Genomic DNA, 21,150 nt, shown 5'->3' with positions numbered 1-21,150 from the left:
TAAAAATAAAAATTATGTACTTCAACTAATTAATTAATGAAAGAGTGACGAAGAGGGAGAAGCTTCGTGAAAATGGCTGGCGGGGAGAATATAATCAATTAAGGGTTTTTTTATATATAAAATCAAATGATACTTTACATTATGCTCATGTCCCCTTCTTTGTCGTCACAAGACGTGTAAACGCGTTCTCTACAACGGCCAGCACCATGCGCAGATGGCGGAAATCAGAAGCAAACAGGGCGCATGGGATGAAGTATCCATCACTGGATTATCCACCGTTGATTTGGAAATCATATCAAGATCTGCTTTTACTTTAATAAAGTCAAGTGAGCTGGATGTTGAGTATCGAGCATTTTATTTTCCAGGTCTTGTCATAAAAATATTTGTGTCCTGGAAGCGAGCCATCTTTTTCTAAACAAGAGAATTCGCAATTAGTCGCTTCCAATGTTTATATGATTTGAACTTATTGCTTGCTTATTCATACAATACACTTTGGAGTTGATAGCCTTCTTGTTCATACAACACATGCTATTAATCCAGCCTGCACTTTGGAATTTATTTTGGATTCGAGGGAAATTGTGTTCCCGAGATATCAATTCTCGACTCGGAGTTAAATCTCAATACATTTTATTTTTTTCTGACGGAGAAGTCCAGTGGACTTTAAACTATCAGTTAGTTTTTTTTTTAAAAAAAAAAACAATTTACATATTAATTAAGATTATAATTTAAAAAATACACCTCTCATGTATTTACAATCTACATATTAATTAATATTACAATTTTAAAAATACACCTCTCATATTAATTAAGAAGTCCGGGTGTGTTTACTGATAGAAAATTCATTTTCTTCATCTTTAATTCATTTTTTTAGTTTTTTTTTAATGAAGAAATAATAAAAAAAGGTGTTCATTTTATTGAGAATGAATATGATTTTTCTTTTAATAAATAAATAAATCAAGATCACAGCTAATTGCCATGGAAAATCAAAATCACAGCTTATAATAACTACTTTAATGTTTTATTTAAATTTAAAAATATCATGAAAAAAGTTATATTATAGACTAAAAAAAAGAGTTTTTATATTTAATTCATAATAAAAATCAAATCTATAACACTAACTAAAAATAGTTCTAATATTTAGATTGCTAAACAGTGTTCGCGTATAAAAAAAATATGTTTTACAAACTCGTATAAATCCATGCATAAATACTGTACTTGACTGGGAAATTCTTGTTTTCATTTTTATGATTTTTTTTTATATAAAAAAATGCAATTACTCTATTTTTTTTTTTTAAAAAAAAAAACCAATTTCTATGCTCTATACTGAAACGAATGAATTTAAAAATAAAGGCCCTGCAAATTTTCAAAATCAGATCACATCAAATGTCTCTCTCATGCTTCAAAGGAAACAACTAAGCACAAGGCACTAATCAAAAGGAAGTGTGATAAAGACAAATGTTTCTGTTCATTGGTGCTATCATCTGTTCCTTGAACTGGCGCAAGATCATTCTTGGTGAACACTTCAACGGCAGTGATCATCTGTGGCAAGGTAGACGACTCATTGGCAGCAAGTGTGATATTGATCGTGGGGCCCGAAACAATCACAGGATATAACGTGACCACCTTGCACTTGTTCATCTCTGCTTCCACCGTCTGCATCATCTGACCGTCGATGTTAATATCAATGATCCTCGTGTCATTTAACAAGGGCCTGCTTGCCAATTCCGTAAAGTAAAATGCAAAATGAGCAGATTGTGGGGTCGCCGTTGGAAGATCAACGGTCAAGGTAATGGGATCAGAAGTTTTCGATACGATGGGCTCTCGCAACACTGGAACAGGAGGGTCATTTTCTATACCGAGAATGTTGAATCTGGCAAGGTGCTGACTTGAATACAGTTTGACGGAGTGACTCCACGTGTCCATATTCTGTTGTAGAATTCATCCGTGATAAGTCCCGCGTACCTGCGTTCCACGCAAACAATATTTTTTTAAAATAATATCTTTAAATTTTATTTAATAACTTCATTTTTTAAATTGAAACAAATTTTTTTAATAAGATATCATAATATTATTAAGTAAAATATCACAATTTTAAATTTGTGAATTTATATAAATTTCAAAAACTTTAACCTGATAAAACCTAGAACCTTGCATGACAATTTAAAATTTTGAATTAAAATGATTTTTTTATATTTTAAATTAGGCTGTTTTACTTTTAATCATTTCCGTTTGAAATCTTCAATGTGTTTAATAATGAAATTTGAGAGTATTTTCCTCGAACTTTTTCTCCACAATAACATCATTTTTTTTTATTATTATTAAAGTGTCATCCAAATTCCAATATAATTGACTTCAATAGACAGAATATAAGAGGAGGAATGCAGGTACGCAGAGAAAATGCAAGGAATATATACATAGATACAGCTTGCGGGTTAGACGAGCGGAAGTAAGTTAACTTCTTTCAATTTGTTTTATTTTTTTAGAAAAAAATTAAAGTGGTGCTGTTTTTAAAATATAAATTTAAATTAATTTATTTTTTTATTCAGGTATTTCCATACTTTTTTTTCTTACCCCGTTCGAGATTGACCTTCCAACAAATATATTTTATGAGAATTGAATTTGTATTCTTGTTCTTATAAGAAATATACATCATTAATAAATCAAGTTTTGATTGTACATATAAAATCAAACTGAATTGATTCCTAATTAATTTTTTAAAAAACTCAAACACGAGTAGAAATAAGGCTAAGTTGAATTTCGGATCCACACGGTAGGTTTTATAATTATAAACCTTCTTGCTTTAAAAGCACTTTGTAATTAATGGGGATATCAAGAATGAAAATGATTGTTAATTTTAGATTAATGAAATTAGTTTAAATATTAATTAAAAGAGAGAGAGAGAGAGAGAATGGTCCATGCTCTTGTGTGTATATAGTCCGATTTCCAGTAGGACTGTGAATAAAAATATACACCATTGTTAATGATTTGTTACGTGGAGAAGCTATTACACATTTGCACGTAGCAATAAACTATTGAAGTTTTAATCAAAGTTTTATAATTTTGTTTTGGTCTCGGTTAGTGTAAATAATCTTGTCAAGCCAGTTATAGACTTCTTTGATTTTTTTTATTATAGATTTTTATTTTCAATGCCAGAATAGGCTGGTAATAGCAAGAAAACTACCTTATCGAGGCCTTAGCTCTGCTTTAATTATTTATCCCTTTGTACCAAAAACAGAAAAATAAAAAGCAAGAAAACCACAGACCTGACCTCGCCGCCACCCAAGTTGGCTCTCCAGAGAAGAGAGAATGAGATATTAGGATCCAAATGCGGGTACAGAACATCTGGCAGTGGCATAAACTCCAAGGTAGAGAATCTAGAGATAAGAGGGACCTCTCCATCTCCTGTTTGCACCAAGCACACTGTAAGAATCGCTGATTTCTGTAAACTGTACACAATCTCGTGATAAATGGGCCCACTTCTTGAAGCTGTATTAACCGAAGACCATTTTCCGCCGTTCAGATGAAGATCAAATGTTGGAGGATTTGAGAGTCCATCATAGTTGCCATAGTAGAACGCGGCTCGGATCACGTATCGCAGAGTTTTGTGCAGAAACATGGTCGTGGGAAATGTATAACAATTCTGGTCCGTCAGATCAGGGAAGACTCGGAGAGTGTTCATCTCATCGAGTGGCTGCTGATCCAGGACACGTTTGTTGATGCCTGATCGAGTGAATTCTTCATCCGTGTCCCACATGGTCATGTCAGGATCAACTCGGGTTACCTCACAGCCACAGTCGATCCCCCATCCAACATAGTCCAGGGAATCTGTTCGTTCATAAACTTTATTTTAACAATATAGGACGGTTGATGACTTGATGTAAACGACGTCTGAGTCAATCAAATACTAATTATGTAAAAAAAAAGTAGATTGAAGGTTTTTTCTTAAGAAATTATAGCACAGGAAGTTACCCTGAAAAGCAGAATTCTGCAATTGAAGGACCATGAAAACCAAAAGAATCCACAAAATTTTACCCATGAGCATAGAAGAGGGCGATGATACACAGATGCAGAGTTTATGTTCTTTCCCAAAATGGTGGGAGTTGACAGGGAGACGTGGTGTTAAATAACTTCTAGCTAAACCTTGTAATCTACAAACAATTCTTGATTTTTCAGATTTAGAACTAATTAAGACCTTTGGATATTGTCATTTGTCAATAATATTTTATCAACGAGTATACATCCTAGGAGATGAGTAGGCAAGCTTTTGTCCGACCAAACAGCTACTTAACAGACAGATATAACAAACAAAAATCACACCACCTCGGATAAGATAGAAGGAAATTACAGATTCTGCGAAACGTTACAGTACTTTTTTGTTACAATGGAAAAGCTTGAGCCTGAAATCTCAAAAAAAACGAGCATGAATTCCGGCTGAGCTTCAAGCTCATCGGCAATCAACCTTTATTTATGACAGCAACAAGGGTTTAGCTAAAAACAGCTATGCCTTAGTTCCCATTTTCGTTACTTTCTTTCAGCAATTCTGATAATGTTGCAGCCAAACTTTGTTTTGCTTCAGGAGACACGCCGTGCTTGCCAATCATTGACTCTAGCACCGCCTCTGAAAGTAGTTTATTCTCTATCACTGCATTCTCGATTTCCGGTACAGACCCGTCTTTTGAGAAGGTAATCTGTAATTAGAGAGGGTGAATAATAATACGAAACATCAGTTATGAGCACCGAGTTTCATTAAAGAGCATTCCAGCAAACACGTGCCAGTATCCCCTACACTGTGATAAAAATTCTCAACAAAAATTAGCATGATACACTTACGGCTAATGATCCATGGGGCAATAGTGTGAAAAGAATAGAGGAGCCAGGGGGGAAGGTCTCTTCCTTGAAGACCTCTTGAAATTTCTCAATGGCCTTGGCTTCTGCATCAGTGTAAATTCCCAAAGATTTCCAAATTCTAACACAATTCTCCGCAACCTTCTCCGAATATTGGAGGCCCGTTAATGGCAATATCATCGTCACCCGCATGAATTTCTCAAAGGGTCCTTGAATATAGTATAAGGAAATATACTTAGATTTTTAGATAAAATGCAAAATCAGCAATGCTATGAATTGACTAGAAACTCAGGCCAAGAAAGATCCAATACTCATGGTCATGCATAGCTGCAAAATCTCTAAACATTTTCCATACTTAGAGATTTCAATGAAACTCCTCGTGTTCACAGTAATTTAAATTTGAATTTAAATTACTAACATATATAGTAGTGTAATTTTTATTTACTTTTTCACTATGTTAATGCACGAAGGAAAAATCCAATCATAGTAGTAACCCAAACATGAAATTACTTGATGCGAAGCTTTGATGATTGAACTTGAATTCCGTATTTAATCCACACACCTCGATAAATATTTGCAGGCGAGACAAATGAATTATTAGCTAGACGTACTTGTCAATTAAAACATAATAGATGGACCTAGCTGGTCGGGCGTTAGGCGTGAAAATGTCATTTGTTAAATGATCTGTCATTCGTTAGGTGCAAATGTTTTAAATTCATGAATCATGAATTTTTATTACATTTAATGATATAATAATAAAAATAGAATATATTAAACCATCAATCATGTGATATCGTTTTATTTAACAAAACAATTTTAATACAAAAATTAAATTTTGAGGTACCAAACACGCCCTGGGAAACCCGGACTAAATATCTCTGTCTCAGACTCTCAGTAACTATACTCATTACGGACGCAATAACCGTTGCAAATTCGTTAGTCAAACGCAATGTTAAAGTAGTTGGCACTGCATTGTGGTTCACTTATATTTTTTAAACTTTTTTGAGTTTTTAATTAATTTATTTTATATTTTTAATAGTTTTAATGTCTGAAGTAAAAGAAATTAAAAATTTTTAAAAATAATATTTTTTTTAAAAAAAAAAACTTTAAGAACATCCTAAGGACACTCCGAAAGACGCCTGACTGATCAAAATTGCCGTGTTGTAACAAAGTAACCGAAGATTTAGCCGAAATCCCGTCTAATACAGAACATAAGTACTTACCTGTAACAATATCTCTAAAGAACTCGACGGAATCCGTCAACTCCTTGGCAGTCTTGCCCTTCCATTTAGCAGAAAGTGACTGCAGGGACTTATCCTCCAAGTACACTCCTATAGCCGTGAACTTTATGAACTTGCCTTCAATCTCTAATCCTCTAACCCCTGCTCACGTTAGCACAAAGCAATAGTAATAAAGAAACCAAGTTAGTAATAAGAAATTAAAAAAAAAACCCTCTGTACTGATCACATGATATTGATTAGCATAAGCAACGGGTGTGTGGATTAATCAAGCACCTGCACCACCGAGGAAGAGAGTGTTGTTTGAAGCCGGAGGTTTCACCGCCGGCGGGAACGTGACATTCTCGACTTGAATTTCGGAGAGAGGCACTGCAAGAGACATTGTTTTTGTTTTTTGCGTCAGTTGTGTTTGATAGATTTCAAACTAGTAGTTTTATAGGGAGTTGGTGGGTGAGGTAAGCTAGCGGGCTTGGAGATGGATAGGGGTTGGTCTTAATAATTACTTAATTAGTAGCTGATGGGCGTTGAAGAGGACGGGTGGTCTGGTCTCGTTGCTGTGGTAGATGCACGTGGAGGCACGCGATGCCAACTAATCCAGTCAGGTCCGGCCTTAAAAACTGGAGCTGGAAGAGTAGATGCACTAAAATGCGCGAGAAGAGCAATATAGTCAATGCCTAGATTGGTAAGCATTGATGAGAGGATGGTTGGTACAGAGTCCAGACATTGGTGGGCCTTTCCGAATTGAATTGAGAGTCTTTCTCCTGGGCCTCCCATTTAGGCTCTGGTGGCATTGGGTTACCTTCCTGTAGGTCCAGCTTTCTCGTACAGTTTGGGGAGAATGACCGAGAAAGTATTTTGTTCATAGTTATTATACCAGTTGTCCTAGGTAAGAAATCATGTGGGGTTACATGGATTAACTTGAATTAATTTTAAAAAGTAAAAAAAATTTAATTTTAATATTTTATATAAAAAATTAAAAAACAATCAATGTAAATATAAATTATATATATTATAAATAATTAAGTTTAAAAGATTATTTCTAATGATTTTTTATTCCACGTTGAAAATATACTATGTTAATATATTATCATTTTTAATTGAAATATTTAAACCAAAAATATTTTTTATTTTATATTTAAAAAACATATTTTTTTTATTACTAAAGAGTTTTAAATCTTATATTAAAAAAATAAAAACATTCTTATAGTATTTATATAATAAACTTTGAAAAAAAGTTTATAACCGACTAATATATATATATATATATATATATATATATATATATATATAAATAAAAAAAGAGGAGTTTTTAGCTGTGAAAAAAAAATACATTTGAAAAAATAAGGTCTCAACCGGTTTTATCGGGTCCCCTGATATACTGAGTTTTTATTCATCTCGGTTTTTTTATCTTACCTGAACTAGATCTCGGGTCGACCTGTCGAGTCGGTTCAGATTTAATAACTATGATTTTATTATAAGGTTACTACATCCATTCAAATAAGTTTTGCAAAAACCATTGATATGATATTCATTTTTTTTTTTATAAAAAAAAATAGGTTTTCTTTATCAAATTCAATCTAGGATAATAATCTGGAGAACAAACTTCATTTATCATTTAAACCAATGATGGAAAAAAAAAACAATATATCTAGCTATATGAGACACGAATCTAGTGAAATTCTGTATGGAATGTGCTAGTTCAAATTTTAATTTAATACGTGGTTACCGAAACTAGTTATTTGTGCATAAGTTGTTGTGTGGAGGTTACATGCTGTTATATCTTGTTTTTTTGGCCATGCAGTGGGAGGAGGGTAGGCTTTGGTTATGGGTAATTCGGCTTTTAACATTATAGCTGCCCTCACTTGCACATGGATAGTCGATGAAAACAAAGAGGATCTAAATAAAATGAATAAAAAAAACTTTAAAATAAATCTAATAAAAATATTTATTAGGCTCGGATTTAGTATTTCAAACCCAAAATATAATGGAGTTCAAAAAATAAACTAGTCACTTAGTGTTAAATAATGAATTTTGAAAGAAAAAAAACAAAGGCTATTTTTCCGTATCTTGGAAGTTGTCTGGTATAAAATACATATTTACTATTTAGGAGCGCAGGAGGAATTGCTTTGACCGTTGTAGCTGCATCCAGCATACATGCTTGAAATTTCTGTTCCATATATCTAGCTTCAATGTGAAAATTTCTTGTTTGGCAATTTTTTTTCCCTTTCTGGTTTCAGGTGAAGCGGGAAGAATTGCTTCAGTTTGTAAATTCCCATCTTCAACCGTGGTCGAACTGGTACCAACCCACAGAGTTTGTGATCGAGGTGTTGCTTTCTTGTAGATCTAAAAAACCATCAAAATTGATCCAAAAAATTCTTCCAGAATAGATTCAAAGTTCAAACATGGTATCCGGAGCTCAAAATATAGTAGAGACCCAAGAATAATAGACTCGGGTATGGTAACCCGATCCCAGTACACAAGAAGTATATGTACATGCTGCTATCCGAGCTCAACTATCCACAGGGCATGGGCTTGAGCAAGAAGCCTAAGTATATGCAAGGCATGCAATGAGTGTGGGCGTTACATGCCCAGCACCTCGTGAGCTTAAGCCTTGGAGTGTGTCACAGGCTAACATTTTTGGATCTAGATAGCACGCATGTGTACATTTTTTACCTTTAATAGGCTCGAGCCCAACCCTTGCTAAAGATTTTTCTAGGACCATACATAGGTTTCTCGATATTTTATATTGATCTAATACGTATTATATTAAGTAGAATATAATTCAAAATATCACAGAAATAAAATTATACTATAATTCTTTCTCTTTATAAAAATAATAAGATTCATAAACTATAATTACCTCATAGATTTTTCTAGTCAAGGTTCATAATATTTTCATTCTCTATTGCATATATATTTTCAGAAGTGTCTCTCTTCGTAAAATCTTTGTATTTTCTCTTTTTTATAAAATTATTAATTCTATCATTAAAGAGTCTCTACATTCATCAAATGAGATTTTTTATAGGTATCAATTATCAATCACCTAATTTATTGAATATTACATGCTACAAATTATTAACTATTTGAGTTTTTCATATCAAGTCACTAAATATATTAATTATAAAAAATGAATAAGATTAGTTTAACTAAAAAACCAAATAATTATCTAACCTATCAATTTTATTTCTAAATATCTCGAATCCTAGTTGTCAAAGTTCTACATGAATGTATTCTTAATACAACCTTTTTGTTTAATGAGAATAATATTAATACTAGAGCTTTAAATCTTTTTGAAAGTGCTCTTTAGCTGAAAAACCCTTTTGATTAAAAAAACATCGAGACTTTTGTGAATACAAAGTTTGTTTCTTTTCCTTTGCATGTTTATATTTTTTCGACTACCAAACCATCATGGATTCTAATCAATCCAAACCTCAAGGTTCGGACCTTATCCAACCCTTTCTCGGTTTCTAGACCATATAGCCAAGCCCGGGTCCAATTCTTTTAATCACGTCACATGTAGCCCCACTCGACCTGGTTTTCGAGGATTTTAAATTCGAACACAGCTTTGTTCAACTCCCGCGTGACGTGTTTGACATTACAATGTAAATTATTTTAAATTGAAAATATAATAAAATTATTATATATATATATATATTTAAAAATTGAATTTAACAGATTAAAAATATTAAAAATATCTAGAATAAATATTAATTTAGTATTTTTTATGTAAAAAACAATTTGAAAAGCATAACTTATTACAATACCAAACTAATTAGATGATGATGATAATGATAATGAAAATTGTTATTTACAATTTGTATTAAAATTACAAGTATGAAAACTAAGTTTTTATTTTTTTTCATGTTAAAAAAATATTTAATTTTATTGTTTTAAACCAAAAACTAAACCGTGGAAATTTATGTTTTTTTTCAAATTTTGAAAACCACCGATAAAAATAAAGAGCTCCTCGTAAAATTTATGAGAATGGCCAAACAAAAGCGCATAGGAGAACTGCAATTTGTGTTGACTGCGTCTACAAGCTCATTATACATGTTTATGTTTTTTTTTAAAAGGTTAAGAGTGTGTTTGACAGTGTGGTGGTGGTTGCTTTTTGAATAGTTTTTCGTGCTGAAATACATGCTAATAATTTTTTTTTTTTTTTTTTTAAAAAATTATTTTTAACATCAACACATCAAAACGATTAAAAAAAGTATAAACCGAACTCAATTTTAACAAAAAAAAATCAAAATTTCGATAAACACAGGTTTAAACTCACTACCAAACAATCTCTAAATATAAAGGTTTTTTAGTTTAGTTTTAACCGAGTCATTTATACATTAATTTATGCATTCACTAAAAGAAAAGTAAGAGAAATTCTTACAATTATAGCCTGTATGCAACTATGTTTATAATTATTTTTTAAAATATTTTTTATATTTAATTTTTTTATTTTTTAAAAAATTATTTTTAAAATCTGCACGCCAAAACAATTTAAAATATATAAAAAAATTTAAATATTTTAAAAAACATGAGTTGTTTCATATTTTCAAATACTTTTAAAGTTACATATCAAGCATAATAAATCTTGAAAGCATCCACAAAGATTTTTTTTATAAATATTTAAAGTTTGAACAAGAATAATATACTTAAAATCATAATTATCTAATATAAAATAGAGATGTTTTCAAAATTGTTAATTGTTTTTTTGTTGATATATAAGTTGGGTTGAAGATATTAAGTAGAAAAAAAAGAAGTTTATCCAAAAATCTTACACGAATGATGTCTATTTGTCAATTAATAAATACAAGCAAGCATGCAAATAGACCGGTAGGTCGATGTGGGTCCCCATTTAAGAAACCACTCAGCACGACGTCACTTCAACGTAACTTTCAGACGCTTGACAAACGGCCAAATCTCGTCTCATATTCCTCAACCCCAAAAACCCACAACAGTACACACCATCAGCAAAATCAGTTTCAACCATCTTCACTCCTCCTCTAACAACGCTACACTCTTATTAATCTTCCTTTTAACCACTCCTTTTTTTTTTTTTCCTTCGGAAACATTTCTTGTGTTTTTTTCGTTCGAAAATTGAAAGAAAGAAAGAGAAAATGTCGTGGTTGAGATCTGCTGTGAGCAAGGCAGTGGAAGCAGGGAACAAAAACAACCTGACTCGAGCCGTCAAAAACTACGCCGACTCCGTTGTTCACCAAGCCGGTCAAGCCGTCTCTGAAGGAGCCAAAATCTTGCAAGATCGTATAGTAATCCCTCTTAACTTTGACTTTTAGTTGCAATTAGGGTTTTTGATCTGATTGGAAACACTTGATTTTATTTAAAATTTCATTTAGTTTCTATATCATTTAATTATTCTAGTCGTTCCGTTTTTCGTTTTTGCCTCCAGGGGAATAGGAATTATAAAAGTGCTAAGCAAACTGCTAAGAGATTAGAGGAGGTTGCAATCTCCTGTCGCGGCCTGGAGAGGGTTTTGTTGCTCAGAAGATGGTTGGTTGTGCTTAAACAATTCAATAAGCCATCAGGAGGTTTGTCTGAAGATAAACAGACATCCGTCGATCAAAATGTTGGCCCTGATGAATCAAAGGGAAGTCCAAGGAATCGCACACTGCCCATGGTGAGCTGTTAAATATTTGCGTGGATTGAAACAACTGAACTACTAAAAGTTCCGGCTTCTTGATCTTGTTTGTCTAATTTTTTGTTTGATGGATAGGTTCTGTATTATGATTCTGATGTCGGGGGTGAACCATTGACTTTCTGGGATGTTTTTCTCCAAAGTCAAGCTCTAGAAGGAATAACAACGTCCATGGTACAGTAAAGTTATTTCAGTCCAGCTGCATAGACATGCTTAGACAGGTAGTCAGTACTGGAAATCAGTGGAGGAAGATAAACATAGAGATACCAGTATCCTCCTTTCATAACTTACCCCTACGGAGTAGTAAATGTTGATGTTGATGGTTATGCTTTGCAAAAGTAGTTCTTGGTGAATGCTCTCAGGACTGTACTTTTTTTTACTAAAGGCACAGCTGCAAGCAAGTATTGGCAATAATGTCATGATTACAATTAAGATTTTTTCACAAATTAGAACACAGTTGAGGAAATTAGTAAACGAGTTTTAAAATATGCCAAGTTGGATAGACTTTCATGTTTTCTTTCTCGTACTTTCTGATTGTGGAGTTTAACTTCAGATTATCATTTTCTTCTCATTCAGATTCTTGAAGCACCAAATGAGGAAGAAATTTCCTTGCTACTGGAGGTGTTTAGGTGAGTATGCTAGACTGCTCAACGCATAAATGTAGGTCTGAAATGCCAGCACACATATATTTTAGGGGCTCTCTGGGACCAATCTAAAATTCTTCTTATTAAAGGCAATGCAAGCTAAATATAGTGCTCTTGGCTTCATGGAATTTTTATTACTTCAGCTTTAATGTGGCAAGGAAATACACCCATTTTGTTTCGGGGTTCTTCTGCATTGTTTTGGATATTTAGTAAATGGTAGAGTATAATGCTCGCTATCAATACTTGGGACGAGCCTGAATTCTGCCCGAATCCCTTTTAATAATCTGGTTACTTGCAGGCTCTGTCTAACTGGAGGACAAGAAGTTCATAATGCAATTGTGAGCAGTATACAGGATCTGGCTTCTGCTTTTGCAAGCTACCAAGATGAAGTGCTGGTAAAGACATGAAGAATACAGATTGAATTCTAATTTAGGCAAATTGCTGTGCAAAACAACCATGTCTGGGCATGCAAAATCATGTTTAAACTTATAGTATTGAAGTGACTTTCTTATTGTTAAATAATGATTTTTGAAAAAGAAAAAAGGCAATTTTTCCATATCTTGGAAGTTGTCTGGTATAAAATACATAATTAGGTGAGTAGGAGGAATTGCTTTGACTGTTGTAGCTGCATCCAGCATACATGCTTGAAATTTCTATTCCATATTTTAGTTTCAATATGAAAATTTCTTGGTTGGCAATTTTTTTCCCTTTCTGGTTCCAGGTGAAGCAGGAAGAATTGCTTCAGTTTGCTCAAAATGCCATTACAGGGTTGAAAATCAACGTCCATCTTGCAAGGTTATCATCAAGAAGTTCTTATTTCTTTTTCTATTTAGTTTCTTCATGCTTTATTTTCTTGTCCTTGTTTTGTGCATTTTGGTTTGGACTGCCAACTACAGCTTTTCTGCAACTTCTACTTATGTTCCATGTGTATATTTGTGGAGGATGATGGAATTTGCATTTAGAACAAAACTTCTTCAACTGAGTTCGAACCTCTTTAAACTTAGTTGACAATTTTCCATCTAGATGTATAAACTGGCTCTTTTGACATGCATACAAGGTTTCAATTCACTACCTTCAGAACCACAAATACTGTATAATGCTGGTCACCCCCCCCCTTTTTATTAATTTTGCATGCTTACTGGTGGAGGAGTAATTTAGTTAGTAGACTTGTCAACCTCTCCTTTCCCTGCATTCTGATCCACAGTCCACAAGTTTGACAATGAGACCTCTATGTTGGGAGTCCCAAGTTTTAATGACTAGGAACCTGATTATTAGTTTGTAAACTTGTACCAGAACTCGTTCTTCAGTAAGGGCTTATCTTGCTGTCACCTGTGTAATACATTATGCCAACTTTTCACTATATTGATACATAAGGCACTATACCTGATATGGATATTCATATGAAATGAAGCTATGATGTTGACTGATTGTTCATTAGTTCTACTTTGCCTTTTTGATCTTTCATGTCAACAGAATAGATGCTGAAGCTAAGGTTCTGAGGAACAAACTTGATGGAATTATGCATTCCCAGAAGCCATCAAGTGAAGATCAGGAAAAGGTGTTCGATGAAAAGGCCAAAGCAACTATAGAGGTGAGCTTCAGCATGTGACAATCTCATCTTATCACTCTTCTATGATGGGAATATGAACGTTGATCTTATGCAAGGAGACCGGTTTGTGCCTATTTGATTCCTTTTTGATACATTCAATGTTAATGCCTAGTTCAGTACAAATCTACTCTAGATTTTTCTCTGAAATACAAAAAGAGACTCAAAACAGTGCAATTTGTGATGTACATTATCAATGCACATACCATGTTGTCGAGGTTCTTCCGGAAAGGCGTGAATTGTGCAATAAGACATTATGGAAAAGATTGCTCGGGTTTCCATCTCTTACTCCTAAAAAATTGAACAACACAATCTCTATAATTAATCGTAGTAGTGTCTACCATAAAACATAAGTTACCTAGAAATCCTTGAACTAAAAAATCGCTGCCTTTATGATTTCCTTTTTGCTGCTCACTGTCTTTAAAATCTTGTTGGACATTTGGTGGTATTTGTATATGGTTCTGCAAGCATTAAATGGTTTCATACCAATTGTTGCATAGAAAGCTGTAAACTAAAGATCTGACTCCTGTTTATGTAGGCACTGAAAGAAGCTCTTGCACAAATTCGAATTTGTTCCAGATTGGAAGGGCTTCTGTTGAAAAAGAAAACTTTGAACTTGGGAGACTCTCCTGACATTCATGCTCAAAAGGTATGCCACACTCATGCTGTTGGGTTTTGTCCTGAATGCTTTTTCTGAAATCCTAGCTTCATGATTGTTTTTTCCAGCTTTTATTATCTATTAGATATCTCATGTTTTCCCTCCAAGTTTCTCGGTCATGTTGTCTTTATGCTATCATATGCAACATAGAGACTAGTGTCCATTTTAGCATGGATATCCACTGCTGGAGCTGGTATGCTTCAGTTTTCTAAACAACAGACAGGTAGAATATTTTATAAGTGAGTGTCTGGGGGAGGGAGATAATTTCCTATATGGGATGTGAAAGACATATTCACAGGCTTAAATTTTTATGCATAAGAAACTTTGGGAAGCAAAAAGAGCAATAATAATACTAACAGTATATGCAATTATAAGGGGTAGGTACCTGTAGCATCACATAGGTTTCATGGTTGCCTATCAAAAGAGAGTAAAAGAAGAAAAGAGAAATGGCGGTAATTCAAGCATCTCAATTGCAAAACTAAGGATGCTGATGACAATAGCAAAATGTTGATTTGGAGTAGTCTTTGATAAAACGATAGGCCACTTGCTGTTAATAATGAGCATATCTACACTTCTCATTCCTGTAATCATTTCCTTTTGGACCGACTAAAATGACACCTATCTACTCGTCACACATCATACACTGGATTAACATAATTCTACCCAGGACTTGCATTCCAGGCCTTGTATCTATAATTTGTGAATTTGTTAGTTTTGATTTTGATACAAATATATTTCTCCCTTTCTATTTTCTTAACTTCTATTGTGTCATTAGTGATGACAGGTGTTTTTTTTCTTTCGTCTTTTTTGGGTGCCAACTACCAACTCTTTATCTCTGTTTATCATATTAGTCTGAAAAATTCTCTTAAAAGCTGTGCCAGCTGTCACCAACAATTGTTTGCTTATATGAGCAGGTTGACAAGTTGAAGGTCTTATCAGAATCTCTTGCTAGCTCTACATCAAAAGGTGAAAAGCGCATCACAGATCACAGGTATAAAGTCAATCTGAAGTATTATTTATGCAGACAAAATGGCTGGGCCCTTGTACTCTTACAATTTCTAGACTCGTTGCATTCCATCTCACTGCATACTAAATTTCTTCACAAATTCTGTTGAGATGGCTGAACTTCACTCTTCTCCTCAAGCTGCTGAGAAGTCATTATTCTTGCTCAAGTTATGATTATATCTTTGGAAAACGTACTGAAACTGTTACCTTGATTCACTTAAAATATGTTGTCTTTTCTGTGCTTGGGAAGTTCTCTGGTAAAAAGTAAAGATGATTTTTGAACTGTGAAACCTTAGCCACCAAGAAACAAGACATACACTAGGGATCCTCTTGGTAGTCACTTCATAGACTTGCAGTATTTGAATGTAGGTATCATTGAATCTGTCATTACTTTTAGAATTTATAATCCTTACCCCATCCCCACAATTCACAGATTGCAAAAAGAAGAGGCGCTGAAAGTTCGTGTTGTCAAAGCTGATGAAGCAAATGAAAAGGAGAAGGTAATGTGTCTTCAATACCAATGCCTTTGTTCTGCACAGTTATTTTTAGATCTCAAAATAAAGGGAAAGCAGTGTTATCCTTTCCATTCTTGTTGGAAATTAAAAAATGGACAAATAGGTCAAAACATAAGCAAGATAAAGAAAAAAGAAGAAAAATCCAACATAAAAAGAAGTATTTCAATCAGGTGCTCACTTTAACACCTGGCACCCACTCACGAGGCGCTCGCCTAGGCAGCACTTCATTGAAATTCATAGCCTGAGGCTAATAAAGGTGCTGTGGCCTCGCCTCGCCTGGAGTGCCTCCTGACAACACTGATCATACCATGAATTATCTTTAAAAGCACTTTAATAATTTGTTGTTTGCTATAATACTATAAACATTTGTATGCTCATATAACTAGCTGTAGAAAACCTTCTTTTGATAGCGGTATCTTATGCTGTGATGGTCTGCATGGTCATGTGGATTTTTATTCACTCTGTATTTGGAAATTTTCCTTTTAGGATTGTCTGTTTCTTAATTGACTGCTCAGTTTAATTGGCTTATCAAGAGTTCTTCTTCTTTAGTTCATATTGTTTTTAGCATTGCATGGTTACATATCAGTTAATAGCTCTCAACTAAAGCAAATACTATGCAAAACTTACTGTCATAGTGGGTATATATATTTATCCATGGTCTGTGTTTTTCTTAACCTTTGGTTATGCATTGTAGAAAATAGGATGCTATGCATGCTACAAACATGTAGCTAATGTACTTGATTTGAGGGCTATTGTGACTTCCTTGCTTTGATTTCTTTCCAGGAAATAGTAGCTGAGGTATCAGCACTTGAAAAACAAAGGGACAAACTTGAAGCTGAATTGAAAATGGTTTTACCTCTCTCTCTCTCTCTCTCTCTCTCTCCCCCCGTTTTGCTTTGTTCAAAGGGTGCATTGTCATAATTTTGAAATTAAGTTTGGATTTTCAAGCTGGAAGTATGAGGGTATATTGACAACTGACCATCAATATCTTTTTAGTTCATGCCTTCTTTTCTAGTTCCCTGTTCATTTATCCTTTATTGATCACAAACATTTAAAGACTGGTCCACACCATATAGGTCAATGCCTCCTTAGCTGTTGCAAATGCGCGCCTTCATGATGCCAGGGAAGAGAGGGACCAGTTTGATGAAGCTAACAATCAGATAGTTGAGCATTTGAAAACAAAGGTTTGGATTTTCTCGTCTGGTTTCTTTCTACCTGATTAGGTGCAAATATAATTGTTTAATTTAAGGTCTTTGGTACTCATTATTCAGCCATGTGATGCATCTTTTTCCATGAGTTATATAGGAAGATGAGGTGTCAAAAACAATTGCTGCATGCAAGGTAGAAGCAGCTGTTCTCAGCACTTGGCTCAATTTTCTGGAAGATACTTGGCTTCTCCAGCAATCTCACACTGAAGCTAAGGAGAAGCAGCTCAAGTATGTATATCATTATGGCTTGCATATGTCCTATTTCCATGGCTAGTAGTTTTCTGTGTGTTGGTTTTGTACTTTCCACTATTGAAAAGTGCATTCCCTATCATCTCACATATCACTTACATCATTGCTACTCGTTGCTTATTTCCCTTTCAAGTGATGAGCTGGAGAGACACGAGGACTATTTTGTGAAGTTGGCTATTCATCTTCTCTCTGAGTACAAGGTAAATTGATATTCTTTTTGAAGAATGTTTATCCACAAACTGAACTTATGGCTGTGACTCGCTCTTTTCTCTCACGCCTGCTCTCACATGTGCTTGCATTACTACCGTTCTTCTGTGTTCTGATGTAACTTGTATGTTCTATGCAGAAAGAGTTGGAGCCTTCTATCAGCCGCATAGAGAAATTTGTGGAAAACCTAAAGAATTTAAGTGGAGGGTAATGTAATTTGCTGCACCAATAGGTTGCTTATTGTTTCTTTCTTTATCCCATTTGCTCATTTATTTTTCATAATACAGGTTGGAGATGGCATCTAGTGCAGATAATGAAGATTCTAAAGAATTAAACCCAAGGAAAAATCTTGAGGAGGAATATTTGGATTATGAAGCAAAGGTATGTTTCCTTGCTGTTGACGTGACTGATTTATTCATAGTATTTTACTTTACCGTATATAAAATGCTATCTTGCTGTTAAGATCCCCTTTTGTTAGACGATTCCTTAAACATGGGGCTATTTTAACAGTAACCTTTATTAATCTGCCAGCTTTTGGATGAAGTGTTGTGATTGAGGTGGGTTGCATAAATAATTCTTGCTGGCTTATGTGTATAGTTTACAAGTAGACTCTATTGGTCATCCACATTTACTGTTTATATTGTGCTATCAACGTAACCTCTTGTAAAAATCTCTCTTTCAGAAAGCGTCAAGCAGAAACTCTAATGCAGTAAACTGCCTTGAGGAATATTTTGGTTCCATAACTTCTTGTCTTACTAGTTTCAAGTTTCTTTCTTTTTATTTTCCAAAGTTTTTCCTCTTTCTAGTTTTTTCTCCTTAATTTTTTGGAATTGAATTTCTCCCTTTTATTTTATGTGCCGAACAATTTGTGTAACTTAAAAAATCATGCCTCGTTGTGTTCCCTGCATGTACATAGCTGGCAAAAGCATCACAGACATAGATTGATATGTTAGTTTGGCTGTCTTGTCCAGATTATAACGACCTTCAGTGTAGTGGACAACATGAGAGAGCAGTTTTATGCTCAGAAAGGGGAAAGTTCTAGGTGGGATTCTGGTCCTTTCCTTGAATTCTTCATCAGTTATTTACATGTTACTATTTGATGAAAAACATATCATTCGCCTGAAAAATGTCATACCTGGCCTGCTCTATCCAGGAAGGATGATACTACGGTTAAAGAGCTATTTGATGATATTGAAAAGTTGAGAGTGGAATTCGAGTCCATTGAGAGACCAAATCTAGAATTGGAGATTCCGACCCCGAAGGCTGATTCTACATCTGAGAAGCCATTGGGAAGCCCATCCCACATCTCAACACAGAATGCGACTACTCTTAAATCCAATATAGATGAGCATCCCAAAGCACCTGCAGTAGAGGCAGATGAGGTGCTCGACCCTGCAGCAGAACTTGCAAAGTTAGAGTCAGAGTTTGGGAAAGATGCTCGGGACTACTCAACCGAGGAGATCGGTGACTGGGAGTTTGATGAGCTTGAAAGGGAATTGAGATCCGGTGATACAGCAACAAACAGCTAGCCGTCTGAAAATGGCGATCCTTGTATTGAAATTTAAATCATGCAAGCCTGTGAATGCATGCATCTATATCCCCAAAAGCTGAATTTTAGATCATAAGCTTTTCGGTGTAACTTGTTTCTTCCATTGGATAAAGTTTCGATTTGTTCATTCTTCTGTAAATTGTCCACGTTGTAAAATGCAACTGATGAAACAAATTAATGGAAGTATTTGTTTGCATGTTAAAGTTTGAATCTCTTGCGGACCAACAATATTCACCTGTCCTGGAGGTGCACGCTCATGCGAAGTGGTGAAGGGCTCCACCATGTCGTGCACTAGTTACGTTGTCCTCTTGCAGAACCCATTCCAGTTGTGATTTCCATCTGTGTTCTCCGACGTTTGGGATGATCATTTGATCTTAAAGGTGACCCTTCATACTTGCAAAGGGATGTTGCGACAAAACCAGAGAATGTGGGGGCTTTGCTATCTTTCCTGATGCGAATTTATGGAAAATTGAAAGGATTGTTGCATGTATTGTCAAAAGGTTTCCATATCTGTAGTCGGAATTTGTTTGATCTTTGGAGAGCACCATCATTGCGCAAGGCCTCCTATGCTCTCAACACACGAGTACAGAAGCTAGTGGATCGCTAGCCCCTCCCTCCACCTAAAGATCTCTTAAAAAGGCAGTCACTAAAACGACTACCAGAAGGGTTGGCTAGCAACTGTTTAGTAGCTGTTGCAATTTCTACTTTGGTTTGTGCCGGTGGGATTCCCAGCAAATGGAACCCATTTAATCGAAAACAGAGTGGTTCTACATTTCAATTGTCGAACCAATGAAAGAAACTTGGCATCCTGATTTTCTGGGTGGTGGGTCATTTAGATGGATACATCTATGGCTCTCCTTTGCCCGTACTTTTTTGGTGTCCCTGCAGAATCCAAGCTCATTATTCAAGAGAAAATGACCATGAACAGCGATGTGATATTTACCGGAGAGGGGGAGGGAGGGGAGTTCCGATGCCATCCGTACAAAGAGCAGCCATCAGTATTCCTTGGCCATGTTAAAATCAGCATTATTTGGCTTGGTGTCAACAGATATGTTCCCACCTAACATTTCTTATCTCTCCCTGGGAGGACAAGCTGAGTTCCTAACTTATCAGCACTGCCAGTTATTTTGTTGCAGAAATTAAATCGATTTGAGTCGAAATGTAGGAGGGCCTATCCATTATTCTTCAAATGACTCGTGTATCCATTATTCCAATTCAACCTTGTAGGCCAGCGTTATGGTTGGATTTGCAGAGGCCAACAGCTTCCTCATGACAATACACGTGATGATACCTTGAACATTGCTAAAAAGACTGGAAACAACCTCTAAGATATCTAGTAGTTAGATGTGTTTTTTTGTGCTTGTTTCAAAACATAACAGCTATATATATATAGCAAGGTTTTTTTTTTTTCGAGTTCTTGAAGTAAGTGACGATGCCCCTTCGATCTTCTAAGTAGTAGTATTTTTTTTTTAATATCATGGATATACTTTGAACAAAATTTATACATACGCGATTCAAGATCCAAATCACAAGAGAAAACTTGTCAACTCAGATTAGATTTACATATGAGTTGGAAAATGTAAATAATAAAATTAAAATCAAGAATATTATCTCCTCCTAATTAATTCATTACCACATGATGAAAATAAATAAAAAAATAAATATCTTGATTGTGCGGTGTGTGATGAAAGGAAAAGCCAAAAAAAAAGTCTCGAGCTTTGCAGGCAATCCATCCATAACCCCCCTCTCTCCACCATCAACTGTCGGATCATTTGTTGT

The 21,150-nt window shown here is 34.7% G+C and overlaps 3 protein-coding genes across 3 annotated transcripts; 1 reads left to right on the top strand and 2 right to left on the bottom strand.

Moving 5' to 3' along the window:
* Positions 1-1,392: 1,392 nt before the first annotated feature.
* LOC118059779 (probable LRR receptor-like serine/threonine-protein kinase At1g51880) lies at positions 1,393-4,036 on the bottom strand. The gene is made up of 3 exons (XM_035072752.2): positions 3,970-4,036; positions 3,264-3,825; positions 1,393-1,870 (listed from the first exon to the last, which is right to left on the bottom strand). Exons 1-3 carry the CDS (start codon positions 4,034-4,036, stop codon positions 1,393-1,395), a joined length of 1,107 nt encoding a protein of 368 aa, XP_034928643.2.
* Positions 4,037-4,298: 262 nt separating this feature from the next.
* On the bottom strand, positions 4,299-6,632 carry LOC118059901 (chalcone--flavanone isomerase 2). Its single transcript, XM_035072899.2, has 4 exons — positions 6,360-6,632; positions 6,069-6,227; positions 4,831-5,054; positions 4,299-4,688 (listed from the first exon to the last, which is right to left on the bottom strand). The coding sequence occupies exons 1-4, from the start codon at positions 6,463-6,465 to the stop codon at positions 4,506-4,508; spliced, it is 672 nt and encodes a 223-aa protein (XP_034928790.1). The 5' UTR covers positions 6,466-6,632; the 3' UTR covers positions 4,299-4,505.
* A 4,377-nt stretch (positions 6,633-11,009) lies between these two features.
* Positions 11,010-19,574, top strand: LOC118059899 (uncharacterized). The gene is made up of 18 exons (XM_035072896.2): positions 11,010-11,344; positions 11,485-11,712; positions 11,809-11,904; positions 12,307-12,359; positions 12,673-12,769; positions 13,096-13,169; positions 13,848-13,965; positions 14,519-14,629; positions 15,553-15,629; positions 16,077-16,143; positions 16,942-17,007; positions 17,235-17,342; positions 17,464-17,594; positions 17,749-17,815; positions 17,962-18,029; positions 18,110-18,203; positions 18,794-18,864; positions 18,976-19,574. The coding sequence occupies exons 1-18, from the start codon at positions 11,195-11,197 to the stop codon at positions 19,349-19,351; spliced, it is 2,052 nt and encodes a 683-aa protein (XP_034928787.1). The 5' UTR covers positions 11,010-11,194; the 3' UTR covers positions 19,352-19,574.
* Positions 19,575-21,150: the final 1,576 nt, after the last annotated feature.

This window comes from Populus alba, chromosome 10 (genome assembly GCF_005239225.2).
Source record: "Populus alba chromosome 10, ASM523922v2, whole genome shotgun sequence".
In the NCBI taxonomy this organism is placed as follows: Eukaryota; Viridiplantae; Streptophyta; class Magnoliopsida; order Malpighiales; family Salicaceae; genus Populus; species Populus alba.
The sequence above is the reverse complement of the archived record's forward strand: the minus strand, read 5'-3'. Positions and strand labels throughout refer to the sequence as shown.

What these genes read in the sequence shown, in the direction of transcription:
- LOC118059779 (XM_035072752.2), bottom strand. Translation starts at nt 4,036, where the DNA reads ATGGGTAAAATTTTGTGGATTCTTTTGGTTTTCATGGTCCTTCAATTG. An exon ending in GCAGAATTCTGCTTTTCAGG is followed by an intron (nt 3,826 to 3,969) that starts GTAACTTCCTGT and finishes ATGAACGAACAG; the next exon opens with ATTCCCTGGACTATGTTGGA. An exon ending in TTGGGTGGCGGCGAGGTCAG is followed by an intron (nt 1,871 to 3,263) that starts GTCTGTGGTTTT and finishes GCACCTTGCCAG; the next exon opens with ATTCAACATTCTCGGTATAG.
- LOC118059901 (XM_035072899.2), bottom strand. Translation starts at nt 6,465, where the DNA reads ATGTCTCTTGCAGTGCCTCTCTCCGAAATTCAAGTCGAGAATGTCACG. An exon ending in TCTCTTCCTCGGTGGTGCAG is followed by an intron (nt 6,228 to 6,359) that starts GTGCTTGATTAA and finishes TAACGTGAGCAG; the next exon opens with GGGTTAGAGGATTAGAGATT. An exon ending in TGCCCCATGGATCATTAGCC is followed by an intron (nt 4,689 to 4,830) that starts GTAAGTGTATCA and finishes CTCTAATTACAG; the next exon opens with ATTACCTTCTCAAAAGACGG.
- LOC118059899 (XM_035072896.2), top strand. Translation starts at nt 11,195, where the DNA reads ATGTCGTGGTTGAGATCTGCTGTGAGCAAGGCAGTGGAAGCAGGGAAC. An exon ending in TTGAGCATTTGAAAACAAAG is followed by an intron (nt 17,343 to 17,463) that starts GTTTGGATTTTC and finishes TGAGTTATATAG; the next exon opens with GAAGATGAGGTGTCAAAAAC. An exon ending in CTAAAGAATTTAAGTGGAGG is followed by an intron (nt 18,030 to 18,109) that starts GTAATGTAATTT and finishes TTCATAATACAG; the next exon opens with GTTGGAGATGGCATCTAGTG.